Below are 26,255 nucleotides of genomic sequence, written 5' to 3'. Positions count from 1 at the left end.
ATGTTTTTAGCTGTGCTTTTGCACTCGCTATGTTATTGATGCCTACAATTATTTTGTTACATTTACTCCACACCTAAATTGGCTTGAAATAATGCCTTTAAAATAACAGTGTAGATTTCTTTGATGTGTGGACCTGTGGGGAATGGTTGCCAGAAACTACAACAACAATAATCCAAATATATCTGACAGTCTCTGGAAGTTTGTTATGTACCCAATACGCATTATCTCAAGGTACGTTGAGGGAGATGCTTGGGCCATAACTTGACAGTTCCTTCTGCTTAAAGTTGGTAAGTTGCCTCAACCTGCACTTGCCTAAGGGTAAAGAAGGCTCCACCATTTTGTGTTCACATAAAGTTTCTGAAAACAAAACTCTTTTATATGCTTTCCATCACAAACTGTTTTAGAAATTTAGCAGAAAGTTAAAAGGGGCACATCTTTATAAAGTCAATGGGAAGGTCTTTGATATTTCAAGTTTGTTACCCACCAAAACCATGTTTTGGATCTCTCTTAAGAGTCACACATATGATCTCTCGCTCTGGTCCCACGGTAGCCTTCTCTCCGGTGCTGCTTGGTGAGCCTGTAATCACAAGTTAAACATTTGTTGTGTCAATTCATATGTTCTCAGTCCTACAGCTAATAATACCACAAGTTTCTATAAGTTAATTAAACTTCAGTCCATAAGGTAGCAAACTATTTCATCAATCAATTAATGCATCAATCAATAAAATAGTCATGTCATTAGATGAATTCTTCCTCAATCCTGCAAAGAATAAATCCCAAATTCACCAATGCATTTTCTATTATCAAGTAAATCCTTAATACATCTTGTCTTTTTTGTTATAAATACTCTGCACCTTCCACTTATATCTAGATATTTTAATGCAAAAATCAATCCAACCACCAACCCATCATTCAGTAAACAATCAATCATTCAATTAATCCTAAAACATCTCTTTAAAGTAGACTCTAAGCTATAAAACAGGCATCCACAACACATGAAATAAACACACATACTGATATTGAGCTGAAAGGTAAGTGCTGCTTCCTGATTTTTATGTGCTTAATTGTTTGTGCAAGATAATATGAGGACAACAGTAGAAATGGAGTTTACAGAGTTACATTCAATAAGCTGATTGCTATCTGTTGATTTGCGTGTGTTATCCACTATTATTATTCTTTGATCGTGATTCTATGTGTGGAACTCCGCGTGGTAAACTAAATGTGTGTGAATCTACATTCCGAGCTTCTTGTGCTAAATTCAAAATATTATATTTTAATTGCTGTACTCTATACACTGACTGTTCATGTGCTGAATTTGACAAGCTAAAATGTATGTGTCTAACTGGCACATGCATCAAAGCTTTTTGCGATCGCAAACGGTGCAATTTGCAAAAATCGACCGTTTGCGATCGCAAAATTAGCTTTTGCGATGCATCAAGGGTCAAGGCCCTCGCAATTTGAGTATTCGCAATTAATTGCGAGTTCTCAAATTTTGATTGCATTTAAGGAATCGCATTTTGCGATTCCTTAAATGCAATGCAAGAACCACTTTGAAGTAGCGATTTCGCTACTAGGGGGCGCCAATTACCATGAAGTTGAACTTCATGGTAATTTGCAAAAACTTTGCAAAAATGCACTAAAGTGCATTTTTCAAAGTTGTAGGTTACACACACACGTCTTTGGGACATGTGTGTGCGCAACATTTGTGCACAGATCAATTTCAGGGGTGCAACAGGGTGTCCTTTTGACACCCTTCCACCCTTGAAATTGCATGAGCAATTTGCGAGTACCAAATGGTACTCGCAAATTGCGCTTGCAATTTTCCATTCAGTGCCTACAGACCCATAGGAATGAATGGGAAGCTATTCCTTATTTGCGAGTCGCTATTTGTGAGTCGCAAATAAGGAATGTGTAGGAATCGCTATTATTATAGCGATTCCTACATGCATAGGATTTTGCAAGTCCTTAATTGCAAATCCTTAATATTTGCAATTAAGGACTCGCAAAATCCTAGCATGATGCATGTGCCCGTTAGTTCTTCATGGACTCTATGGGTCTATGCATTTTCTTTACACTTGTTGATTTGTATATACTGTGATCTATGAGTTAAAATATATATGCCAATCCTATTGACTTTAATAATTCTGGTACATATGATATGGAGAGTTCTATCTGCTGAGTGCTCTATGATAAATTTGATGTGCAACATTCTGTATGCTGAATTCTTGAGCTGAAATGATGGTGCTGAATGCGTTGTGTTAAACTCTGTATGGTAAATTGGGTGCGCTGAATTTTATATACAGGTATCCAAGTATGTCTATTCTCTTTGGAGGTGTGCCTTGGTACAACATGCTAGTTTTCCTAGACTTAATTAGATGAAAGCTAAAGAAAAATGTGCTAAAAAGTAACGTTGATGAATTGGAAGCTTCTATTGGACTAAGTGTCAAGGGCCTTAAAATGTGCAATATAAGCGGATTTACTTTAGAATACAGCCTTTTTCTAGGATGGACCCAAATAAGCATGCCATGTTTGGACCCACAGGCCAGCCTGCTACACATGTTTAGAGAATATATATATTCTGGAGTAAAATAATGTATTAACTGGTGAGTATGATGGAAATGGAAGCACAGTCAGTGCTGTCGACTCTCTGGCTCCCACAAAACTCACATTTCTTAACCATGCACTTGTAGTGGCAAATCAGTTGATAACCTTTGGATGCACACAACAAGAAGTCTCCGGATATCTGTATAATGCAAGGTGATTTCTGATGATCAACAGTGTCCTTCTGACATAAGTCGGGGAATTAGATTTGAAGGTAAAACAGAGACATTGAAATGACTCTGTAGGCAATAAAAATCGTGTAGTAGAAATATGAAAGAGATGACACGTTATAAAGGGTTCATTAATCAACTACATTAAATAACAATGCGTCTAAAGAAATGATGAACCTGATGTATTTTAGATGGCATTATTTATGTATTTTAGAACTCCATGTTTTGGAGATGTAAAAATGTGCACCAAGTGAGAAAGGAGAAAAGGGTTCTACATGTTTATGATAAGACTAATAATGTTATGAAACTTTTATTGACAGATCTTCAGATATGTACTAATGAGAATTACTAGAAACCATATTAATATTTTATGTTTTGAAATAATGTTATTTGTTGGTACTTTGAAAACGCAGTAATATGTGATAGTTAGACATGCTAATTACAATTAAATTAAAATGCTTTATGAGTGCAAAGAAATTGAAAGAAAGATGTAGAACCTTACATTCTAGAATGTAAAGTAAATTTCTAATATTCCATATTCTATATTTTATGAACTAAATTCAGTTTAGGCCAGTATTTTCTTTACTTTCTTCCATTTTGCTCTCATGGCAAGGCTTCGTAAACTTACAATGTGGAATGAAACTATGTTTCATAGAGAGAGTTCTCATACGCATACTAGGACTACTTGCAACCTTATTGTTACTTCGGGTACATCTGCCATGAGAAACTGTCCTCCTGAACTTACTCATGTGCCCCTGCAAAAGGACCATTGTTAGAAATGATATGCACTAGATGGTTTGATGGCTTACGTGAAGATCATCACCTTTTTGCTATAAAATGTGTCTTCATTATGCTGCATAACAATCACCCTATCCGAACTGACCAATGGACTGACTGGTCTGACCAGATGAGGTGGCCCAGGAGGTGTCACCCCGGAACTTGATAACTATAATATACCTTGTGTGACGGAGGAAAGTGGGAATAGAACTTTTTCTTCTTCTACTGAGATCTTGCTCTTTTGCGGACTGAGAGATATAATTTATTCTTTGCGTACTCTATTGACTGATGCAAACGCGGTGTGTCCTTTCCCTCAGGGTAGAGAATCTTTGAGCTTGTTCATGTCCCTTCCTGAACTCTTTCAACGATTTGGAAATTGATGACCCACAAAGAATAAATGGATTATTCTGTACTATACATATAAATGCCTCATATTGATGTATTTACTCTTCTTAATTTACTGATAAATCTAACCAAACTCAAATCCTGTTTCTGACTCTCTATGACTTGTCTCCAACTATTGTTGTGCATTCCAATTGAGTATTAATGAGGGGAGGAAATCTAAATAGAGAGATGTCTGGACAACAGACTCTAAAGTTACTATGTTGCACAGCTGTAGCCTAATTATTAGTTTGCATGATATTAGGCAGACTGAATTTCTTCAGGAGATTTGGTATAGCGTAGTTCTGAGGGTTATATACATAATGTTGGACTTGGCCCTGCTTGCAGGGTCATCCCGAAACTTTTTGTCTTTCCCCCTAGTTTTTGCTAACTTGGAATTGGTGGTTTGAAAGGAAACACGATAAATATGTACGGTTGATGTGTAAGATGGAAAATAATAAATGCTGTGCAATGGTGTGCGCAAGTTATTGTTACCATTGTGTAAAGTTCCCTTTTAAAATGGACGCCATTCCTGTCCGTAAATGTGCCGTCTGACTGAGGTGGGTTACCAGTCTAGTTGTTTGTTTCCCAGCACCCCAGCTTTTGGAGGGAAGCCTGGCACCCAGGGTGCTCTACACCGCCCCCACAGTGACAGTTGGGACTGAAACTGCCTGAAGCCTTCTGGAAGGTTCTAGCCCTTTCTGGTAGGTGGGAGGATGGGTGTATATATAGGGGGGCTGTGCCACCATGTGCTCAGACGGAGCGTGGACTTGAATGTGAGGGGACATACTGCCAGGAGGTACCGCCTCATGGGCCTGTGTGCTGGCCCCTGTGCCCATCTGATATCCTTCTGCTGTCCACAGGGCTAGTGAGAGCCCGCTGCTGGAGTATAGACTGCTGTACCAGGAGGAGTGCCACGTTATGGGGGATGACTGTTCCTAGAAACTGTGGCCCTGTTCTGATGAGTGCCCACTGACCGGTGATCTTGCCCAGTAGTGCCTGATACTCTCCTACCTAGCGCCTCATGAGCGCTACCACTGTGCCTTGCCTGCTGGTTAGCGCCTGGAGAAGAAGAGCGCTTTATCTTACTGCCCAGGAGGTGAGGAGCTGACATCTGCAGCGCTGAGCTGCGGGAGCGCTATATTTCCCTAGTTGAAGTGCCTGTGCTACTCTACCTGCACTTTAGCGCCTAGTAGGACTATTTGTGTGATTACTGGAAGAGGTGTGCTATCTGCTGTCCCTGAAGCTCCTGGTGTGACCTAGCGGCCTGTGAGCGCTACATCTAGAAGCTGCCCTGGACCTGAAGGCGCTGTGTAGCGCTAAGAAGTGGAGCGCTGCTTGGGGGAACTCTTATTTAAAAAGGGCGGGAGCCCACCCCGCATCGTCCGCCTTCACGTGGGAGTTCACCCCACGTGTGTGCCGCATTTCCGCCGCGGATGTGCTTGTTTTTATCACGGGTGCCCACCCCGTGTTTTGCGGCGTTTTTGGTGTGCTGATTTGAACCGCGGGTGCCCACCCCGCGGGTTTGATGCCTAATCGACACAGTGGGAGTCTACCCCGTGTCTCTGCTGCTGGTGTACTTGACTTTTACAGCGGGTGCCCACCCCGCGTAATGGCGGTGCTTTGCGTGCTTTTAAATCAAGCGGGTGCCCACCCCACGTACTGCCGCCAAGAAATAAATCACTGCCGCAGCCCGGGGCCAGGAGAAGAGGAGAGCTGCCGCGCTGCTCGCGGCGACCCGGAAGACCTGAAAGCTGGCTGGTGTGGGTGGAGCCAAGGCAGGAAGTGGTGGTGGGTACGAGCGGGGCTCCCGTGAACGGTGGTAACCCCACGCTGGTAGGGAAGACGCCAGCGCTGTGAGCAGTCAGGCAGGAGCCTACCCCGCACTGACCCAACACCCACATCGACGGAGACTTTGCTCCGTAAAAGCTGGGGCTCTCCGTGAGCGGAGGAGAGCCCCGAGTGCAGCCGGAGCCCTGCCGGCTCCATGTCAAGTCCCGGGCCCCAGGCAAGGGACCCCGGTGAAGAGCGGAGTGGTTGCCACCAATGCAGAGAGCCGCCAGGAAGGTGCTGCTGCTGGTGGGGCTCCCATGTCAGGAGGGAGCCCCGTCTGCCGAGAGAAGAGCCTGGAGCAGCGCGAGGAGTCCCGGTGAGTGGGGCTGCACTCAAGAGTGTTGGGAGGGCTGGTCGAGGCACATTTTAGGTGCCTAAGGCCCCGGGGGAACCAGCAGTGACGGTGGTGGGCCCCTTCCCCAGCAGCACCGCAGTTGCGGGCCGCTGCCACGTGTTGGGGCATTGGTGATTTTAGAGCCCAGTGAGGTGCTCCATCTTGCCCTTGTTTCGTTTTGGCATCACAGCTGCCCCGCAGAAGTGGCCAGCTGCAAGGTGGACAGGATGTTGTTTTGGACATCCCAGTGGCAGCATCTTTTCAGTTCCCAGTCCTAGAGGGGGCTCCAATGGGCCAGTACTCTGTGGGCTACAGCATTGGTGATTTGGGAGTCCCAGAGGAGGGGCTCTCCCGGCGCAGTGGCGCCCAGGCTAATCTGCGACAAGGAGTAGGACATGCTGGTGATGCCCTAATGATGCCTAACATTATTGCCCTGATGTTCTAGTGTTATGCCTACGGGGAATGTTATTCCTGTTAATTAGATTTATGCAAATGTACCCTTGCCTAAGGTTATGCCTCCAGGCTCATATATGATATGCCTGATGTTACGTATAATGAGCTTTTCATGCCTAGTGCCTTTACGCTAATGTGGTCATCCTAGTGCATTCATGCTAATGTGCCAATGCTAACACTTTTATGCTTATTGCATTGCTGCATGCTGATGCCAAAGCTTTCTATGCTCATGGTATATGCCTATCGGGATGGCTCATGTTTCTCCCAAGTGCTTACATCATTGGTGTTCTGCATAGCTTGTTTTTCATGCGAAGTAGGCCTAATGTTCACATGTTTATGCCCACAGGTGTATGCCGATTGATAATGCTTTATGTTTATGGCAATGTTGCTAAGGCTAGGCATAATGGACTTATGAAAATGCTGTGGTGCTAATGATGTTGCAGTTATGCTAATGGAAGGATACCCTGCTGTGTCCCTGATCTTGCCAGAAGGTACTGGCGGTTCTACCCTTATTGCTGGTGTTTTGCATTTATTCCACGTACTCTTGTGATGGTTCTGGCAGCGGCCAGATGGGCCCTGCCCTGTAAATAGTCCCCCACTGTACATGTCTACCTGGTGCCAGTTGGCACAGTGTTACCACTGTCATTACCTCTTGCTTTGTTTTGCATAATACATATGCTGTTTTTTTCACCTAGACTGGTGTGGTCTCTTTTTGTAGTGTGCCTGGTGTATCGCCTGTGTGTGCTGCGCTGATGCTTTACACAGTTCCTCCGGAGTTTGGCCCGCCCGCTCTGCACCACGCTACCCTGTGTCTAAATTTAATTATGAGTTTGTAGGTAAGTTACCCAATTCATGGTCCTCATTGGATAAATGGATTTAATCCCAATTCAGGATCCATTGGAGGACCAAGTAGATGAATATGATGCTAAGTGTTAGGAGAGAAAGTGAGACCAAAGTATATGGGGCCAGTGGCACTACAACAGATGCATCTGTAGTATTTTAAGGAAGGACACAAAGCCAGGAAACTCCTGGTCTGTAAACTGACAGCCAAAATAGCCAGAGATAGGATGACATCATTAAAAATGAGCACCAGGCTGCTCTGCACAAGTGAATAACACATGCATATAAGCAAACTTCCACAAAGAAAACCAACTAAATTGGAGACAGTGAAATACACTTACGGGACTCCAAATATACCAAGCCTCATGAGCGCTCAATCACTCAGGTGGGGACTTTTGAAAGGCCCATTGCAATAGAGGCTATAAACTAACCTATGGAATAGTTCAAATTAGGTAAAGCTCCAGGCCTTTAGTACACTCTTTTATAAGACATATTATGAGGAGCTGGAACACATTCTTGCATGCCAGTACAACTGAATTTCTGAGGCTGGAACAAAACCTATCAGGAAGGCCTCAATACTAGTAACACCTAAATCGGGTAAAGATGTAGGGCAATTTTTGTCATGTAGGCCAATCTCCCTGACTAATGAGGATACAAAATTTTCACAGGGATTGTTGACCGTAGACTGCCAGGTCTGAAAGCCCTTTCATTTTAACCCAAAGTCTATATCTTACACCCTAAGTACAAAAAGCCCTATGTAGAAGTAGGAGTAAATGATAGTTCTTCACTAAAGATACCACGAGTGATGCAGCAGGGATGCCTTCTCCTACCACTCCTCTGAAGCTCTGTATGGAACTCTGTCAGTCCATTTAATGGTCTTACATAGGAAGTTATGTCTACTGTTTCTTAACTGGTCCGGAGCCAACACTACCAGCTTTTAATCTTATTGACGGAGCAAATTTTGAGGCTGTTCTGAGGGCTATAAAGTCAGGACCCCAACGGATCCGGCATCTCCATGGACTCGCAAAATAGCCAGTTCCATCCTTTCTCGTATTCAAAACAATCTTCTTAACATGTTTTTTTTTAATGCCACATTGCCTCAAATGTGGAAGCATGCCATGGTGGTCCCTTTGCTTAAAAAGCCTTTGGTGGATGCATCTGAGTTACAAAACTATCGGCCAATCTCGCTCTTGCCTATACTGGCAAAGATTCTTGAAAAGAATCGAAACTGCCAAATGTCGGAACATTTGGAATCCTGCAATCTTCCTTATGCATCTCAGTTAGCCCAGGTTACACCACAAATTCTGATTTTAATGGATTATCAAACACATAGGGCTGTTCAACCTTTTTAGATGCCTTGGAAAGATTCTCTGGTCTCTCCCTATTTTCTCCCAATGGATGACAAAATGTAGTCCATTCTTACACCACTAATTGTTCCTTATGCTCAGATAACCAGAATTTTGCAGTGATCCCATGAGTTAATTTGGTGAGGCAAGGAGGTTGTTCTTTTAAACATAGCAGGCCTAAAATCTGGAACTCTCTGCTTTCCTCTTGAAGGCTTTCCAATTCTACTTAGAGTTTTTGCAAGCTTTTGAAAACTTGGCTATATTAATTCTGCCAGCGAGACTCGATCTGTTATGCAAGTGCTGGGAAGCCCTTTGGGGTACCCATGTGTTTTATAAATCACAAAAACATAACATAGCATAACATATGGAGATGCAGCTGCCAGTTTGAGGGACAAGGATATTAAAGTGGTGAAGATAGGCCAGACCATACACAAAATCTGCATGCATGTGGATGATATCCTGGTAGCTCTCACAGATCCGACATGCACAGTTCCTGCTCTGATATATGAACTTGAAGCATGCGGCCAAGTCTAAGGCTTTAAAATAAATATTCGGAAATCTCAGATCCTTAAATTCACAATGCTAAATGGAGCAAAATCATGCTCAGTTCCCTCTACAGTGATCTCAGGAGATTCAATACCTGGGATTTAAATGTAGGTCTTTGCTAAATAAAATGGCGAGCGCAAACTAAAATGACATCCTATTAACATTAAAGAAGGCTAAACAGTCATGACATATGGGAAGTTCTCACCAGAGGGTAGAACTGCAGATATCAAAATTGATATTTTACTGAAGGTGCTCTTTGTGGCACAAACAGTCTCTATTCAGCCTCCATTAGGGGTTCCCGAAACACTCCAGATACTCATTGAAAAATTGATACAGGATAGGAAGAGGACAAGAATGTTCAAACAACTTGCATATCGTCAGCCAAAGGGAAAATCTGAAGTCCTGAATCTGGTTCATTTATTACCAGGCAGCCCAACTCTGTTACCTGGTGGACTCGAGTTGGGTGGAGAGTGAGTAGCACTGGTATTTCATTGACCAGATTATAGAAGATTTCCACACCTGGGAAATCCCCTGGCTGCCAAAGAAACACAGGGCAAGGGGATTATATTTCCCACCAGTGACTAGGATCGCTTCAGCTATATAGTAGCAGGTGGTATAAAAGAAAGACCTCAAAAAATGTCCTTCACTGATAATGCCCTCATACGCAATCCAAACTTTACCCCAGCCCTGGAGTCACTATACCATACCAAATGCCAGAAATCAGTGTGCAAGAGGATACATCAGACTATGGGATAGCATAAGGCAAAAGGCAGAGGCATCTCCAAGGAAGGCATTAGGCAACCCGAAAGATGATAAACCCATACGCAAGTAAGCCCATGACTCAGTTTGAGAAAAGGCTAATATCCACTCAGGGGGTCAAACTCATTCTCTCTGATCCACAATTTTCTAACATATGCATCCAAAACTGAAAATCTGTGGAGTCAGAGAAGGTGAGAGACAGAGATAATGAGGTATCTTAAGAGCAAAGAACATAAACAGGTCTATTATAGAGCTCGAAAAGCCCCCTGCATCTCAGGTAGGGAGAAACTAGTGAAGATAGCAACCTATTGGGATTACAAAACATCAATAATCCATGAGTGGGACCCTACCAAGAACTGTTGAAGGCAATCTGTAGCTGGGGGAACCTTGTTGCATCACTTATGGGACTGTCCTAGGTGCGATTGAGAGGAAGGACAGTCCAGCATAGATTTAATATTCAGCACAAATATCCCTAGAATGCTGATTTATGTAACTTTAGGTCTAGCTAACAAACAAGCATATCCGCTAAGCTCCCCAAATGGATAACTAATGAGCCTACTATTGTGTGCACTGAAGCAGGTAATAATTGTTCTCTGTGGCGCGGACAAGATTCTAGATCAGAAGCTGGCTCCACCGCATCTAGGAACTAGTGGGGATGGAGAAGATTTCATCAAGTCAGAAGCAGCAGGTGCGGGAGTTTCACAACCTATGGAGCCCATGAATAACATCCCTGGCAAATTAATTTAAAGAATTGAAGTGTCCCATAATCTTAGAGGCCTGAGAGTCACAGCGCTAACCCCAGGAGATCTATCTGCCTGTGAATCTAGGGGATGCATTGAGATCAGATCATGTGAACTTGGACTATCGGAGGTGTAAGGACAGACTTTTTTTTTGCATTCAGTTTATATATATTGACAATTGCCGATTTCTAAACTTTACAAACTATGTATGAATTGGTTGATGTCCAAGAGGTTGAGAATAGGTGTCTGCCAGATACCATGATTGAAGAAAATGTATTTTTAGATCGGAGTAGTGGTAGTGGTTTCAAGCCGAAATCTATCTTTATGCCACAAATACACTGTGACGCTATAGATATTTTCGAAAAAGGTGTAAATGAAGAAATGAAAAAACTGAGTAAAACTAAATCAACAGTTAATTTTAACCTCACCCGCCAACAACAGTTGGCAATCAGGGAATTACAAGACAATCTATCTATTGTAATAAAAAAATCTGATAAAGGGGGGAATATTGTCGTTTGGCCTCTACAAATGTATCTTGATGAGGGGAATAGACAATTAAATGATGTCAAGAACTATATGAGAACTGATAGACAATGTTATGAAATCAGTAATGATCAATATAGAAATGATTTGGTGAAATGGAAAAATGAACAGCTTCTAACTAATGATGAATTTAAATTTCTTAATTGTGAACACCCTAAAATGTCTGCAATGTATTTGCTACCTAAGCTCCATATGGACCACCGTAAACCGCCAGGCAGACCTATAGTTTCCTCTATGGGAAGTCTATATGAGAACACTTCCAAATATATAGATTTCTTTCTGAGACCCTATGTTCAGTCCTTACCAGCATATGTACGTGATACAGGTGACTTCCTGAGATTGGCTGAAAATGTGGTATGGGACAATGATATGCTAATAATACCGTTAGACGTGAACAGTCTATATACGTGCAGACCGCATGGATTGGAGATCGATGCTAGTCAATATTTTCTAAAAACTAGATCTTACCTCAAGCATACTGAAATGCTCCTTGATATGATGAAGGCCTGTTTGACTAACAATTTTTTTCTATTTAACCATGTGATTTACCGCCAAACCCAGGGAACGGCGATGGGAACCTGCTTCGCCCCAGCTACGCGGGGTGGTACCTTGGCTGGTGGGAGGAGCAGGTGGCCAGTAAGATCGATGCCTTTTCCCAACATGTCGTCATCTGGGCAAGATACATTGATGACATCTTTTGTATCTGGCGAGGTTCAGAAAGTGAAGCTAAACGATTTGAAGAAATATTAAATGATAACAATCTAAATCTACAATTCAGTAGCACTATCCATGAAGAAAAAATTGAATTTGGTTGATAATAGACTTGAAAAGTCGATTATTCAGGAAACCAACATCAGGCAACAGCCTGTTACATGCTGATAGCTGCCACCCAAAAAATCTGATCAACAGTATCCCATATGGGGAACTGTTAAGAGCCAGGAGGAATTGCCTGTGCTTATAAAGACTGCCAATAAGGATGCAATATACGAGGATTTCCAGACTGTTATTCTGTGATGCTACAACAAGGCACTATGGGATTTGTATTTTCCATACTAAGTCACGTGAGGTAACTACTTTAAAAGCACGCATGAAAGCATTTTGCAATCTGATTCCCACCTGTGAACAAGGTCAATTAGTGCCGAAACGTTAGAAGGGGAAGCATGCTGTGTTACTTGGACGCTGAATAAAGCTTCACTTCAAGTATTGAGCCTCAAGTTCCTTTTTTGGTTCAATTGATGGGCTGCTCCGTGCCCATTGCGATTGAGGCTGCCCTGAAGGGTCGGGGGCTCCGGAACAGGAGAATGGACTTTGTGTGTTAAATGGAGGACCATGACCCACTCATGTGCTCGGCCTATTGAGGAAATGCTAATACAGTGAAAAAACGAGCGCGTGTGGAAGGGATTCGAGAAAGGGAGAACATCCTTTCTCGATCGTGCTGGTATGTGAAGCTTTTTCTAACCAAATGTAGAATTACAACGCTACAGATACGTACTCACCTGACTGTTTTCTTCCAAGATTCCACACCTACATATGTGCCTGTGCTTATAAAGACTGCCAATAAGGATGCAATATACGAGGATTTCCAGACTGTTATTCTGTGATGCTACAACAAGGCACTATGGGATTTGTATTTTCCATACTAAGTCACGTGAGATAACTACTTTAAAAGCACGCATGAAAGCATTTTGCAATCTGATTCCCACCTGTGAACAAGGCCAATTAGTGCCGAAACGTTAGAAGGGGAAGCATGCTGTGTTACTTGGACGCTGAATAAAGCTTCACTTCAAGTATTGAGGCTCAAGTTTCTTTTTTGGTTCAATTGATGGGCTGCTCCGTGCCCATTGCGATTGAGGCTGCCCTGAAGGGTCGGGGGCTCCGGAACAGGAGAATGGACTTTGTGTGTTAAATGGAGGAGCATGACCCACTCACGCGCCCGGCCTATTGAGGAAATGCTAATACAGTGAAAAAACGAGCGCGTGTGGAAGGGATTCGAGAAAGGGAGAACATCCTTTCTCGATCGTGCTGGTATGTGAAGCTTTTTCTAACCAAATGTAGAATTACAACGCTACGGATATGTACTCACCTGACTGTTTTCTTGCAAGATTCCACACCTACATATGTGCCTGTGCTTATAAAGACTGCCAATAAGGATGCAATATACGAGGATTTCCAGACTGTTATTCTGTGATGCTACAACAAGGCACTATGGGATTTGTATTTTCCATACTAAGTCACGTGAGGTAACTACTTTAAAAGCACGCATGAAAGCATTTTGCAATCTGATTCCCACCTGTGAACAAGGTCAATTAGTGCCGAAACGTTAGAAGGGGAAGCATGCTGTGTTACTTGGACGCTGAATAAAGCTTCACTTCAAGTATTGAGCCTCAAGTTCCTTTTTTGGTTCAATTGATGGGCTGCTCCGTGCCCATTGCGATTGAGGCTGCCCTGAAGGGTCGGGGGCTCCGGAACAGGAGAATGGACTTTGTGTGTTAAATGGAGGACCATGACCCACTCATGCGCTCGGCCTATTGAGGAAATGCTAATACAGTGAAAAAACGAGCGCGTGTGGAAGGTTATTCGAGAAAGGGAGAACATCCTTTCTCGATCGTGCTGGTATGTGAAGCTTTTTCTAACCAAATGTAGAATTACAACGCTACAGATACGTACTCACCTGACTGTTTTCTTCCAAGATTCCACACCTACATATGTGCCTGTGCTTATAAAGACTGCCAATAAGGATGCAATATACGAGGATTTCCAGACTGTTATTCTGTGATGCTACAACAAGGCACTATGGGATTTGTATTTTCCATACTAAGTCACGTGAGATAACTACTTTAAAAGCACGCATGAAAGCATTTTGCAATCTGATTCCCACCTGTGAACAAGGCCAATTAGTGCCGAAACGTTAGAAGGGGAAGCATGCTGTGTTACTTGGACGCTGAATAAAGCTTCACTTCAAGTATTGAGGCTCAAGTTTCTTTTTTGGTTCAATTGATGGGCTGCTCCGTGCCCATTGCGATTGAGGCTGCCCTGAAGGGTCGGGGGCTCCGGAACAGGAGAATGGACTTTGTGTGTTAAATGGAGGAGCATGACCCACTCACGCGCCCGGCCTATTGAGGAAATGCTAATACAGTGAAAAAACGAGCGCGTGTGGAAGGGATTCGAGAAAGGGAGAACATCCTTTCTCGATCGTGCTGGTATGTGAAGCTTTTTCTAACCAAATGTAGAATTACAACGCTACGGATATGTACTCACCTGACTGTTTTCTTGCAAGATTCCACACCTACATATGTGCCTGTGCTTATAAAGACTGCCAATAAGGATGCAATATACGAGGATTTCCAGACTGTTATTCTGTGATGCTACAACAAGGCACTATGGGATTTGTATTTTCCATACTAAGTCACGTGAGGTAACTATTTTAAACGCACGCATGAAAGCATTTTGCAATCTGATTCCCACCTGTGAACAAGGCCAATTAGTGCCGAAACGTTAGAAGGGGAAGCATGCTGTGTTACTTGGACGCTGAATAAAGCTTCACTTCAAGTATTGAGCCTCAAGTTTCTTTTTTGGTTCAATTGATGGGCTGCTCCGTGCCCATTGCGATTGAGGCTGCCCTGAAGGGTCGGGGGCTCCGGAACAGGAGAATGGACTTTGTATATATGTTCTTGTGTGTGCTCGCCCTCTTTGGATATATTTGCCCGGAGGGGCGGCTCTTTAAGGCACGCTCGCGCAGTTTGCTAGCGCATTTTAGCCCTACTTAGTGTTTTATTAAGTGTGCTCTTTTCACTGTCTCTCTATCCTCGCTGTTAGCTAGGAGTTCCCCATTACCGCATATAAAATTGGAGATTCACCGCTCTTTTAGCGGGTCCGGGCTCCCTGGTAGTTTTGAACAGCAGCGCTCTGACTTTGGGCGCCATTTTGGGTTGGGAAGTGGCGCTCTGGCAGCGCCATCTTTAGCGTCCTTGTGGGGCAGGTAGGACCTCACCTGGAGGACCTATTTAAACCGTTCCTTTTAGCGCAGCGGGATCGCGCAGTGGGGTTGCCTTCGCTTTTGCCTGAGTCTTGCCAGAGTCCTGCCCGTCTGCGTCCGTCAGCGGTCCGGAGGCGGCGGAGCGGCGAGAGTGCCTGGCTGTAAGTCTTCGTATTGGGTAAAATGGTTTGCTATACTGCTAGGGAACTACGTGCTTTGCAAAGCTCTTCTTGTGCTTGCCGCTCCGTGTTCCCGGGCCGTTACAGAGGTAAACGGTTGTGTCCGGCCTGCGGGTGGTCGCCAGGTTATGCCCCGGCCGCTTCACTCCGGAGAGATGAGGTCTGTGTTAAACACCTCTGCTTAATGCTTAACACGAGATCGGTAGGTAAGCACGCCTTGGAGATCTTTGATCTCCTTGTCCAGGAAAAAAAACCACTTTGTCTCCTGCTGACAGAAACTTGGTTGGGGGAGACGTCCAATCCGGACATTATGGCGGCATTTCCTCCTGATTTTACAATCTTGCGTCAAGATAGAGTGAAAGGCAGGGGAGGAGGGGTGGCGGTAGTAGTGAAAAAGTCAGCTACCTGTTCTATTTCTTCTTTGGATACCATTGCAGGAGCCGAATCCCTTGCCTTCACTATCAGATTGACCCCGCATCAAGCCTTGAAAGGGCTGCTGGTATATAGATCTCCCGGACCAGTGGGCTCTTTTTTTGATGACCTTCAGGGGGCCATATCTGGCATGGCTTTAAGGGCGCAGCACTGTCTTCTGGCAGGAGATTTTAATTTTCATATGGACGTCGGCGATGATCCGGATGTAAAAAAACTGCTTGACATTACGGCCCCTCTCGGTCTTGTCCCTTTTTTGGTCGGTTCCTCACACGACAAGGGACATACTTTAGATCAGGTCTTCTCCTCGGTTCCTCTCGTTGATGTTGAGCTCCTTCCGGTGCTTTTGTCCGACCATAGGTTGGCCAGATTTTGTGTATTGGGTGGCGAAAAATCATCCAATAGCGCCCCCAGACAGCATGGCACTGTTCGAAGGGCTCTGCATAGAGTTACACCTGAGTTGCTGGCTCAAGCTGCTATGGACCATCCTTGCCCTCTTTCAGGGGATCTAGAGCAGGATGTGGAGTCCTTGCAGGGATGGCTGTTGGAGAGGCTGAATGATCTGGCCCCCGTAATGGCCCCTCGGGATATGGCTAAGAGGGTTTCAGCCCCATGGTTCACTAAGGCATTGTGTGCCACTCGCGCCCAGTGTAAGGTGGCCGAGAGGGCATGGCGCCTCCGCTATGATCCGGAAGCCAGATTGGCTTACAGGACAATGATTAAATCCTATCATCAGGATATTCTCCGGGAGAAAAAGGATTATCTGGCCAGGAGGATTGAGACTGCCTCCAACTCCTGTAAAGAGATCTTTACTGTGGTGAGGGAGTTTACGGCGCCCAGATCCAACACGTCCCACAGTGTTCCATCAACGCGCTGGGTCTGTGATTTGGCCACATTTTTCACAGATAAGATAAAGTCTATCCAGGACTCTTTCCCAGTGAGGCCTGTGGAGGTGTGTTCCAGTCCGATGGCCGGATTATCCTCCCCGTCCACGCAGGGTGCGGTTCTTGTTGAGTTTCCTCCTGTCTCTACCGATGTTTCCTTAGCTCTTCTGGCCAATCTTAAATCGGGCTCGCCATTGGATTCTTGTCCTGCCAAGTTTTTGGCCAAGATGGCGGCCGTGGTTAATCCACTGGTCAACCCTTTGGTGAATCTGTCCTTGAGGGAGGGGAGGGTTCCGCTGCCCTGGAAAAGGGCTATGGTGATCCCCCTCCTCAAAAAACCTGGGTTGGACCCGGAGGTTTTGGCCAATTCTAGGCCAATTTCCCTTCTGCCGGCCTTGGCTAAGATTACGGAGAAGCATGTACATGGCGTTCTCTCTAGCTTTCTCGAATCCAATGATTTGTTCCATCCATCGCAGTCCGGTTTCCGTCCTAATTTAAGTACGGAGACGGCACTTCTGGAAGTGTCTGAGATCATCAGGGAGACACTGGATTCTGGAGGAAGGGCCATGCTCGTCATGCTGGATCTGTCGGCGGCCTTTGACACCGTCCCCCATGAGGTGCTCCTCTCCAGACTGTACGACATCGGTCTGAGGGGGACGGTGTTCAATTGGTTTACATCTTTTCTTGAGGGCCGCCGACAAACGGTCTGGGCCTCCCCGAGCTCCGCCGAGATGCCGCCACTGGGAGTCGGTGTTCCACAGGGTTCTGTGTTGAGCCCGACTCTGTTTAACATCTTTATGACACCTTTGGCGGCACTGGTGGAGTCCTCTGGGGCCCAGATCGTATCCTACGCTGATGACACTCAATTGCTCTTCACGTGTGGGAAAGATCAGGCTTTTGATGGAGAGAACATCCGGGGTTGCTTGGAGAGGGTCTTCAGCTGGTTCCAGAGGAACAGCCTTAAGGCAAACTCCAATAAATCGGAGGTGCTGTTTTTCGGCTGCTCTCTGGACCCTGACTGGCAGGCCTGGTGGCCATTAGGTATGTGTCCCCCCGCCCAGGCATCGCTTGTGGCAAAAAATCTGGGAGTGAAGGTTGACAATAATCTGTCACTGAGATCACATATTCTTGGCCTGGTGGGTACCTGCTTTGGCATTCTTAAGATGCTCCGGAAGTTCCTGCCTCTACTTACAGAAGAGCATAGAAAGATCACTGTGCAAGCCTTAATAGGCTCTAGATCGGACTATGCGAACGTCCTTTATGTAGGTCTTCCGGAATATCTGGTTCAGCAGCTGCAGGTTGTGCAGAACTCTGCGGCCCGTGCTATTTTTGGTCTCCATAGGCGAGCGAGAGCTTCGGGTCTGGTGCGATCGCTTCATTGGTTGCCCATCCGGAAGCGGATTATGTTTAAAGCACTGACCTTGGCACATAAAGCGCTATTTGGCGCCGGAGCAAAGTATCTACAGCGGAGACTGTCTTTCTACCGCCCAGCTAGATCTCTGCCGTCGGAATCTTTGTTTCTCGCTGTGGTTCCCCGAGTGAGGAAGGCCCGCACTGGGGGTCGCTCTTTTAGTTTGAGGGCCCCTCAGTTGTGGAACTCCTTGCCTTTGGACCTACGGTCCTCCTCTACTCTCCTTCTGTTTAGGAAGAGCCTTAAGACTTGGCTTTTTAACCTCTAGGGTGTTTCTGTTTTTTTTTCTAGTGCCTGTTTTATGATATTTTGTTTTACCGAGCCGCCTCGACAAAGCGCCGGGACACTCCTCGGAGTAGCCGTGCGCTATAGAAATAAAGGTTTAACAGTATATATATATATATATATATATATATATATATATATATATATATATATATATATATATATTCAATCCCATTCCTGGCGGCAGCGAAACAGTCAGGCACAGACTCCGTGAAGTAGTGGCAAAAATAAAGTTTAATCCAAACAAAAGGCAAGACGCGTTTCGACTATATATATATCTCACAAACTCGGACTGAGCACATTGTTGAGCTTTACATAAGCACCAGTTATCATACAAAAGGTCCAATTATTATATTTTTTGGCATGGGAAGATTATGTGATTTGACCAGAATCCCAGCATGTTGAGCCGATGCCAGAACGTGAGCCTGGTTCCCCAGCTCCCAAGTCAGAAAAGTATCTGATTAAAGCAAGTGTCATTTGGTGCATTTGGTAGAAGAGTGGAGGGAAGAGGGTCTTATTATTGTCATTGCAATAGTTGGTTTCCAAGTATATATTTGCATTCCTTGCCGGCCACAGGTAGGCATAAACTCAGATAATAAAAAAAGAATTGATTAATAAAAGTTTGATCTGGTCGAACAAAAACATTTTAGTGGGTCTATGGCTTGACATGGATGACAATAATCCTTATACCGGTATTTACAAGGTTATGTGATTATGGAATCAGATACAGGGACTAAGTTGAAATTTATGAGAGACAACTGTATGCTAAGAAACATAGGGTTGATTTAGAGTTCGACAGACTAGTTACTCCGTCGCAAACATTACGAATATCCCATTCATCATATTACAAATGCATTATAACCAATGGCACTTATAATACAGTGGACGGGATATCTGTCACCTTTGTGGCGGGGTAGCCCATCTGCTGAACTCTAAATGAAGTCCATAGTCTTATAAGTGAAGAGAGTAATCAACTAACCCGGGCAAACAAGAAGACTGGTGGGAAATTGCCCTCCGCTACTTGCTCAGCCCACCCAAACAATAATTTAGTTATCTTTCAGTACTGTATGTATTACTCTGCACCCTCCACACTTGTCAACCCTGCACTTTGCTTTCTCTCAATTTTCTCTGTCTTTTTACATTTCACGTCCTTCTCACCAGAGAGTTCCTCTCTTCTTTATATATATTTGCAAATATTTGAATTTAAGCTTATTACTGTAGTACGAAACAGCAGCACAAGAGGGAAGATGACTGTGAAAAAAGGAACTGTGCACCTATTCCCTGTTACTTGTAATGAGTTATACTTTTAGAAATAGCTGTCCGCTCCCTCTCCATTCCCTAATCTGTACTTTTCTGAGCATTTCTCTTTATCATCTCTCAATTTAAATTTCTCTATGATTTTAAAAATATATTTATAATTATATGTAAACAAAAGTTCAAGTGGCTAAATGCAAATAAAAGTTTAAACTAAATAGCAGTTTGGGGAATTTTAACTGAAGAGGTAGATCCCTTGAGAAATATATGCCATGTGCAAAGTTTTAAATCTTATTGGTCAAACTGCATGGGCATAGGTGGTCAATAAATGGAATTTGTACAGGTAAATTTAAAATTCTGATTCGCAATATTATATTATAGTATGCAATTCAAAGATTTAGAACATTGGTGTTCCCAGTGAAAAATGAGGAATGGCATTGAAGAGATATTGGAAACCCTTAAAGCTGTAACTTTGTTGCTATACAAACTTCCAGTTTTACACTCCATTTATACACGCATTCCTTACGCCACACGGGGTTTTATTAAAAGTGCAAAATAGGACTTAAAAACATCAAAAACCCCAAGTTGGATGGGGTTTTTTAGGGAAATGGTATCTGCCCTGGAAAACCACTTCCTTTTGGAGGTAAAAAAAGAAAAAGGTAAAGGTGTATTTAGACCTTGAAATTTACTGTAAACTTGTAAAGATTCAACTTGCAGAAAGTCCACACATTTAATCTTAGGTATATGGCAGGAAATCTATACCTTTCATTGTTTTCCATCAGTAGCTGTGGGATTTTTTGAATCCTGAAAAAGATATAGCTTCATGTAATTTATGAAGTTACTACTCTCTCTTCCATTGCAAATAGATTAGCATTAGGAAATTTAGGCATAGGGCCTTATTTAGAGGTTTGGTAGTCTTCGGCTGGGACAGCCACCGCCGCGGTCCAAGGAAGACCGCCAAGCCTGTGGTTTAATCCATGGTGGGCGGGCGGTGCTGCGGTGGTCTTGCAGCAGCGATATGTTAGGCTCATAGAAGAGCCTAACAAGTATACCACTGCCATGAGAGAGCCTGCAGCACATTCCTGCATGGTGTGGCATGCACTATGTCATGCATGTTGGATGTCGGGGCAAACGCGGCGGCAGGCACATGTTGACTGCAGGAGCACTTAGACCGCTTTACAGAGGCCGAATATAGAGCCACATGTGACTCTTATGCATAGTGCCCAGATCACCTCGCAGAGGGAGAACTGAGAGCAACATGTGAGGAAAGTCTTTCCCCTCTAATCGGACACTCATGCATATGAAGCATATGCATTTAAACTTTAAGGGAATGCATCTGCAGACATTCCCCAAAAACCTGGAATATTCATAGTCTCACTCTGCCCAGTTTCCTGAACCTTGGAAAACTTAACATGGATACAATATTCCTTTGAACTCAGCCTTTTCTGGATGAAGTAATACGGACAATACATCCAACATAATTATTTATCGTCTAGACATTGGACATTCGAGCTAGAAGCATAGTGTTATAAATGACGGCCTCTGATGAAGGCATTCCCACCGAAATGCGCATAGTGTCTATACACCGTCAACTTCTGTGCCCATATATTGTCTTCAATAAAAAATATTTTTAGATTTTCAGGTCTATCATATCATGAACAAATTGCTATCTGTATTGCAGTTTAATGAATTGATACATTATGTACTGTAGTACAATTGTCAACAATGTATACAAATAACATTTATCAATGTACAGGATAACAGGATTGTGAATCATGCTTTTAATGCAGTAAAGATTTTTATTAATTTATAATATAAAACAAAACATTTTATATATAAAAACGTAAAATATTTTTGTGATAATACTGCATGAAGTCGTTCAAGTTATTCAATGAATTGCAATCTCATGTATATATTGTATGCCTGCACAATTTTTGTCTATTTTCTCTTGCCTAAGTCTGTTTCTTAACTAATATGCATGCCATAATGTGCAGGAACTAAGGTGCAATTCCAGGGGAGTATCAACCTGTGCCCCCTTGCATGCACCTCCATGCCCAGATTGCACAGGGGGGGGCCTGTTAGGGCCCTCTTACGAACATTTTTGCCACCCTTTTCATGGTGGGGTCCCGCCATGAAATGGACGGTGGGAAAACAAGTTGAAATATGCTCAGCGCTGCCGACATTAGCACTGCCAGCATATTCAGGCCCTTTGAAGACCGCCGACGCAGCTGGATCCTTGAACCTGGTGGAGACGGTGGTCATGTGGCGAGCTTCCCGGCCCACTCATAATTGGGCGGATGGGTGGTAGTCGGACACCCACCGTGAGTACGGTGGTCCCAGGACCGCCGTACTTGTAGTAAGGCCTATAAGGTTTACTTTTTCTATGTGTCTAAGTTACCTATGCATTTGGGTGTTCGCTACTTGATGATTTTATGAAATCATCCGTGCAAATTTACAGGACCATAATCCCATGTGAAATTCCATGAGTTAATGAGTTGCATTCAATGAAATCTAACATGACACAATTTGTCGACACCATATACTCACCCTGGGTCACATTCGGGGTGCAGTGGATCGAGAGATAATCTGAGCTCCGATGTTTCTCACAGAGGTTGGAGGGGCTCTCGCATTGAGATGCTTCGGCTGATGTACTGGGTGTAAACAAAAAATATAGGACTGAAAATAAGCATGAATAGCCTTGGACTACAAAATGAAATAATCCAACCACCCTATATTAAAGAGAGAGAGAGAGAAAGGGAGGAGAAGGAAGAGAGATAGAGAGGCATATCTAGGGATCAGGGTATCCTATTGCCTCCCAAAGAGAGCACTCTCTGTCATAAGGGAATGTTACCTCTGATCACACATAGAGAGACCTTGAGGCTCAATGCAATAGAGTCTTCCATTTAACCTCTTCCATGAGATCATTTCATTCTACCTTTGGAGAACTTTACACTCTTCTTTTATTGATCTTTAAACTCAATTTTAAAGTGGGAGATTATTTAAATTGTCCCATATAGAGAACATGCTGCATTCCAATGCATTAGGAGATACTTCACACTACCACAATATAAATATATAAATAGATCTTTTTACCACACACCACTGAAAAAGGTAATTCACCCTAACCCATGGAGATCTATGTGTTCTTCATTTCAGTAAGACAGAAAATTCTCCTTGATCACAGAGAACCCCAAAGGGGGAAAATAATTTCAGTATGCCTCTTTAAAAACAAGTATTTTGGCTATAAAAGTATCTATTCTTCAAGGCTTTGAGGCATAGTGATGTTAGTCAGTGGCTGAAGTGGGTTTGAACCATTGACCCATGCTCCATGCTGTAGTGGGAGGAGGAAAAATGTAAATGACACAATAACAGACGAATGGATATACAGAGCCAGCTCAAAGCGCCTATAAGATAGCTAATATATATACTATTTTTGTAAAATGAAAAGGACTTGCTAACTCCAGTCCTAAACAGGGCGGTTACAGCCCTGCTTGCTGTGTGTTTTAGTACTGCCTCTGTGACAGCTAAAGCCAAAGGTACCAAGTCCAATGCTATGGATACCAAAGGGCAATTCATGGCCAACCAGTGCTTCATCTAAAAGACATCCATTGTAGGAGTGGGTGAATACTGATAAAAGTATTAAGAGTACAATTATATTTTTCATGTATTTGTGATACTTTTAAATGATGAAAACAGAAAACAAGATATTGGCAATATATGAAGATCAAAATACAAAATGAATATGTTTCTCTATATGATTGCAATGGAATATAGCAAAGGTCCTGGCACAGTTAGTATTAATTTACTATGGTAGCATATGATATTAAATAAAATAAGCAAACAGGTAAGGGCTGACACTGGGAACAAAGGTGATCATATACGTGTATCTAGAAGTATTAAAGACCCATAGTATTTTGAGACTTGTAAATGTCACACACACTATTATGAAAGATGGCCTCTCCCATGATACATTATTGTGATGAAATTGCTTACTATAAGTATAAATCAACTTAGGAAAAACAAAAACAAAAAAATCTATTATTTACATTCACTTAAATGCCCTGACATCAATATTAATCCCAAGTTCCCTACTCAGCTCTCCCTTAGTGATATGCCTCAGTAGCCATTGTTGATCCTGCTACCATATCCTTAGTAACACCTGTACCTGCTAATGGCCAAGTGTTTTGGAATATTGCTTTTTAAACAGATTCATAGTGCTCTACGCCTCAAAGCAGACATTTAAGGACATCAAGCAATGTACTAACAGGTAGGTGAGGGATCTGATATAGTCATGGTATGTAGGAACTATTCCAGTTATCCTTTACCTATTACTGTTTTGGTAATTCTGCATCCAGCATGCCACCTACACGATTCTGCAATGTGTGGGCTAATAATTGGCAAAAAAAGGTTTTAGTGACATTTTTGGAGAGCTCCATTGATATGCTGACAGAAACTTGTTGCCATCAATATGCAATGAGGGGTCTCTTAACATACATCAATTTATTTCTTACAAGAAGGTGTGACTCACCAACATGCATGGAGCAGCCTGCAAGCAAGCAGATGAATGCCTTGTACACAGAAGACATCAATTTCATGATGTGAATAAGATCAAGATTAGTGCTTACGAGGTTCCTCACCTGTAGTGGTTCCTATGTTCCTCGCTTCCACTGTTCATATCCAAACTGATAGCATCACAGGACTTGCTGATCACACCTCCACAGGCTCCTTTCAGGGGCACCCCATTCAGCATGATCTCAGAGCGTGAGAGTCTCTGGATCCGGGCCATCCTTTCCTGTTCCGCAATGCAGCTGGAGGTCCGGCTGCCCCTGTCCAGAAGGTTACTCTCCTCTGAAAGACAAAAAGGTTTAAGTGGTCTGCGTGGCCTTGAATCTCCATCCTTTTGACCTCACAACCTCTGCACAATGCACTACTGGTGCATTTGAGTAATGAATATGAGTTAGATTAAGGAATACAATAATACACGCATCTTCTTGAACTTTGCCTTGGCGTCACTCACCTGTTGTGTCGTGGTGGAGGTGCCTGCGGCGCTCCCTCGAGCTAGACTGCACATGAAACGTATGCATGGCCGAACAAAGCCCTAGCAGATATTTGCATGTCTTTGAGCTGTCAGTCAGGAAAGTCTGCTTTTTGCCACTAGAACTGCTTTGCACTGTGAATTTTTTTCGCTGTAACAAAGGAAAGAAACTGATGTAAATGTGTTTTTCATATATTGTTTTCACTAATGGATTTTTAGGTTTTAGCTAAAAAATGTATTAAGTAGCATATCCCTTGCTGGTGAGATAGAGCTTGAAGCTGGACTACTAGGCCTGTCAGATTAAAGGGCAAGCCCTTTATTAACTCAATGATCTAATGCTAGACCTCAGAGCACATGAGGTGCCAAAAGAGTTTCAGTTAAAAACTGCTAAGCATGTGCTGGCTTCTGCAGGCTCTTACTCTGCATTGCCCAGCTATCACATGAGCATCAGCAGAGCATCACTGATCAGGCCCATCAGAGATCATCACCGGTCTGTGCAGGCCTCTTGATGCATATTTTAAACAATATGGCTTTGACTCTTATAAAACAATCTTGAGGGTAATGTGCTGGCAAAATTAAAACTGGGATAGTATTAGAGACATGCATTGTTATGCGGTAAATTCAATTCACAGGAATGCATGAAACAGATGACATGGCAGGGTGGAGGTTAAAAGTGCAAAGTTCATCAGCCTTTTACAAATAGTGCTACAAGAGATGGTGCCAGAATGGCCAGCAAAAAATAAAGATGTGGTAAGAGGATATCCGTTTTTAAATTCCACGAGACAGAACTAGTTGCCAAAAGGGATAATTTTGAAATTGTGATTAGAGTGGTGGTAGCAATAAATCAATGTTACAGAGGCATTACCTGGCATTAAATATTTTGTGAAGTGAGACAATTTCATAACTATTATCTTCACTTGAGTGTTATTTTAACAAGTAGCTTGAGCTCCGTCTGTTTAAGTGCAATCAAGAATTGTGCTGTTTCAAATAAGTTCTTATTTACAAATGCAAGGATGAGCTTGTCAAGCGTGCTGATTAATGCTGTAACATGAGCACTGCCATTGTGAAAGTGTTTTTTAATAGCATCAATTAGCATTTTTATTTATTTAGTGATGATAAATAGCCTACAAATGAATTCAGCTCTGTGAATTATTGGAAATAATTCACACTTAACACTATTTTTGTGAAATAAGAGCTTTGAAACTGCTGGCAACCATTCAAGAAGGAGGTTTAACCATGTAAAAGATTAGATAGATAGATACATAGATAGATAGATAGATAGATAGATAGATAGATAGATAGATAGATAGATAGATAGATAGATAGATAGATAGATAGATAGATAGATAGATAGATAGATGGATGGATGGATGGATGGATGGATGGATGGATGGATGGATGGATGGATGGATGGATGGATGGATGGATGGATGGATGGATGGATGGATGGATGGATGGATGGATGGATGGATGGATGGA

General features: G+C 43.2%; 1 protein-coding gene across 2 annotated transcripts in view; it reads right to left on the bottom strand.

The window, feature by feature from the left end:
- FRMPD2 (FERM and PDZ domain containing 2) overlaps positions 1-26,255 on the bottom strand; it is a 503,133-nt gene that overhangs the window by 307,984 nt on the left and 168,894 nt on the right. For both annotated transcript variants that reach the window (XM_085608774.1, XM_085608775.1), the window contains exons 15-18: positions 24,759-24,927; positions 24,379-24,589; positions 22,289-22,392; positions 485-577 (exon numbers count right to left, since the gene is read on the bottom strand). In XM_085608774.1, the coding sequence (XP_085464900.1) occupies positions 485-577; positions 22,289-22,392; positions 24,379-24,589; positions 24,759-24,927 (577 nt within the window). The remainder of the gene's footprint in view (positions 1-484; positions 578-22,288; positions 22,393-24,378; positions 24,590-24,758; positions 24,928-26,255) is intronic.

This window comes from Triturus cristatus, chromosome 1_2 (genome assembly GCF_964204655.1).
Source record: "Triturus cristatus chromosome 1_2, aTriCri1.1, whole genome shotgun sequence".
Taxonomy (NCBI): domain Eukaryota; kingdom Metazoa; phylum Chordata; class Amphibia; order Caudata; family Salamandridae; genus Triturus; species Triturus cristatus.
This window is presented reverse-complemented; position numbering and strand designations above follow the sequence as displayed.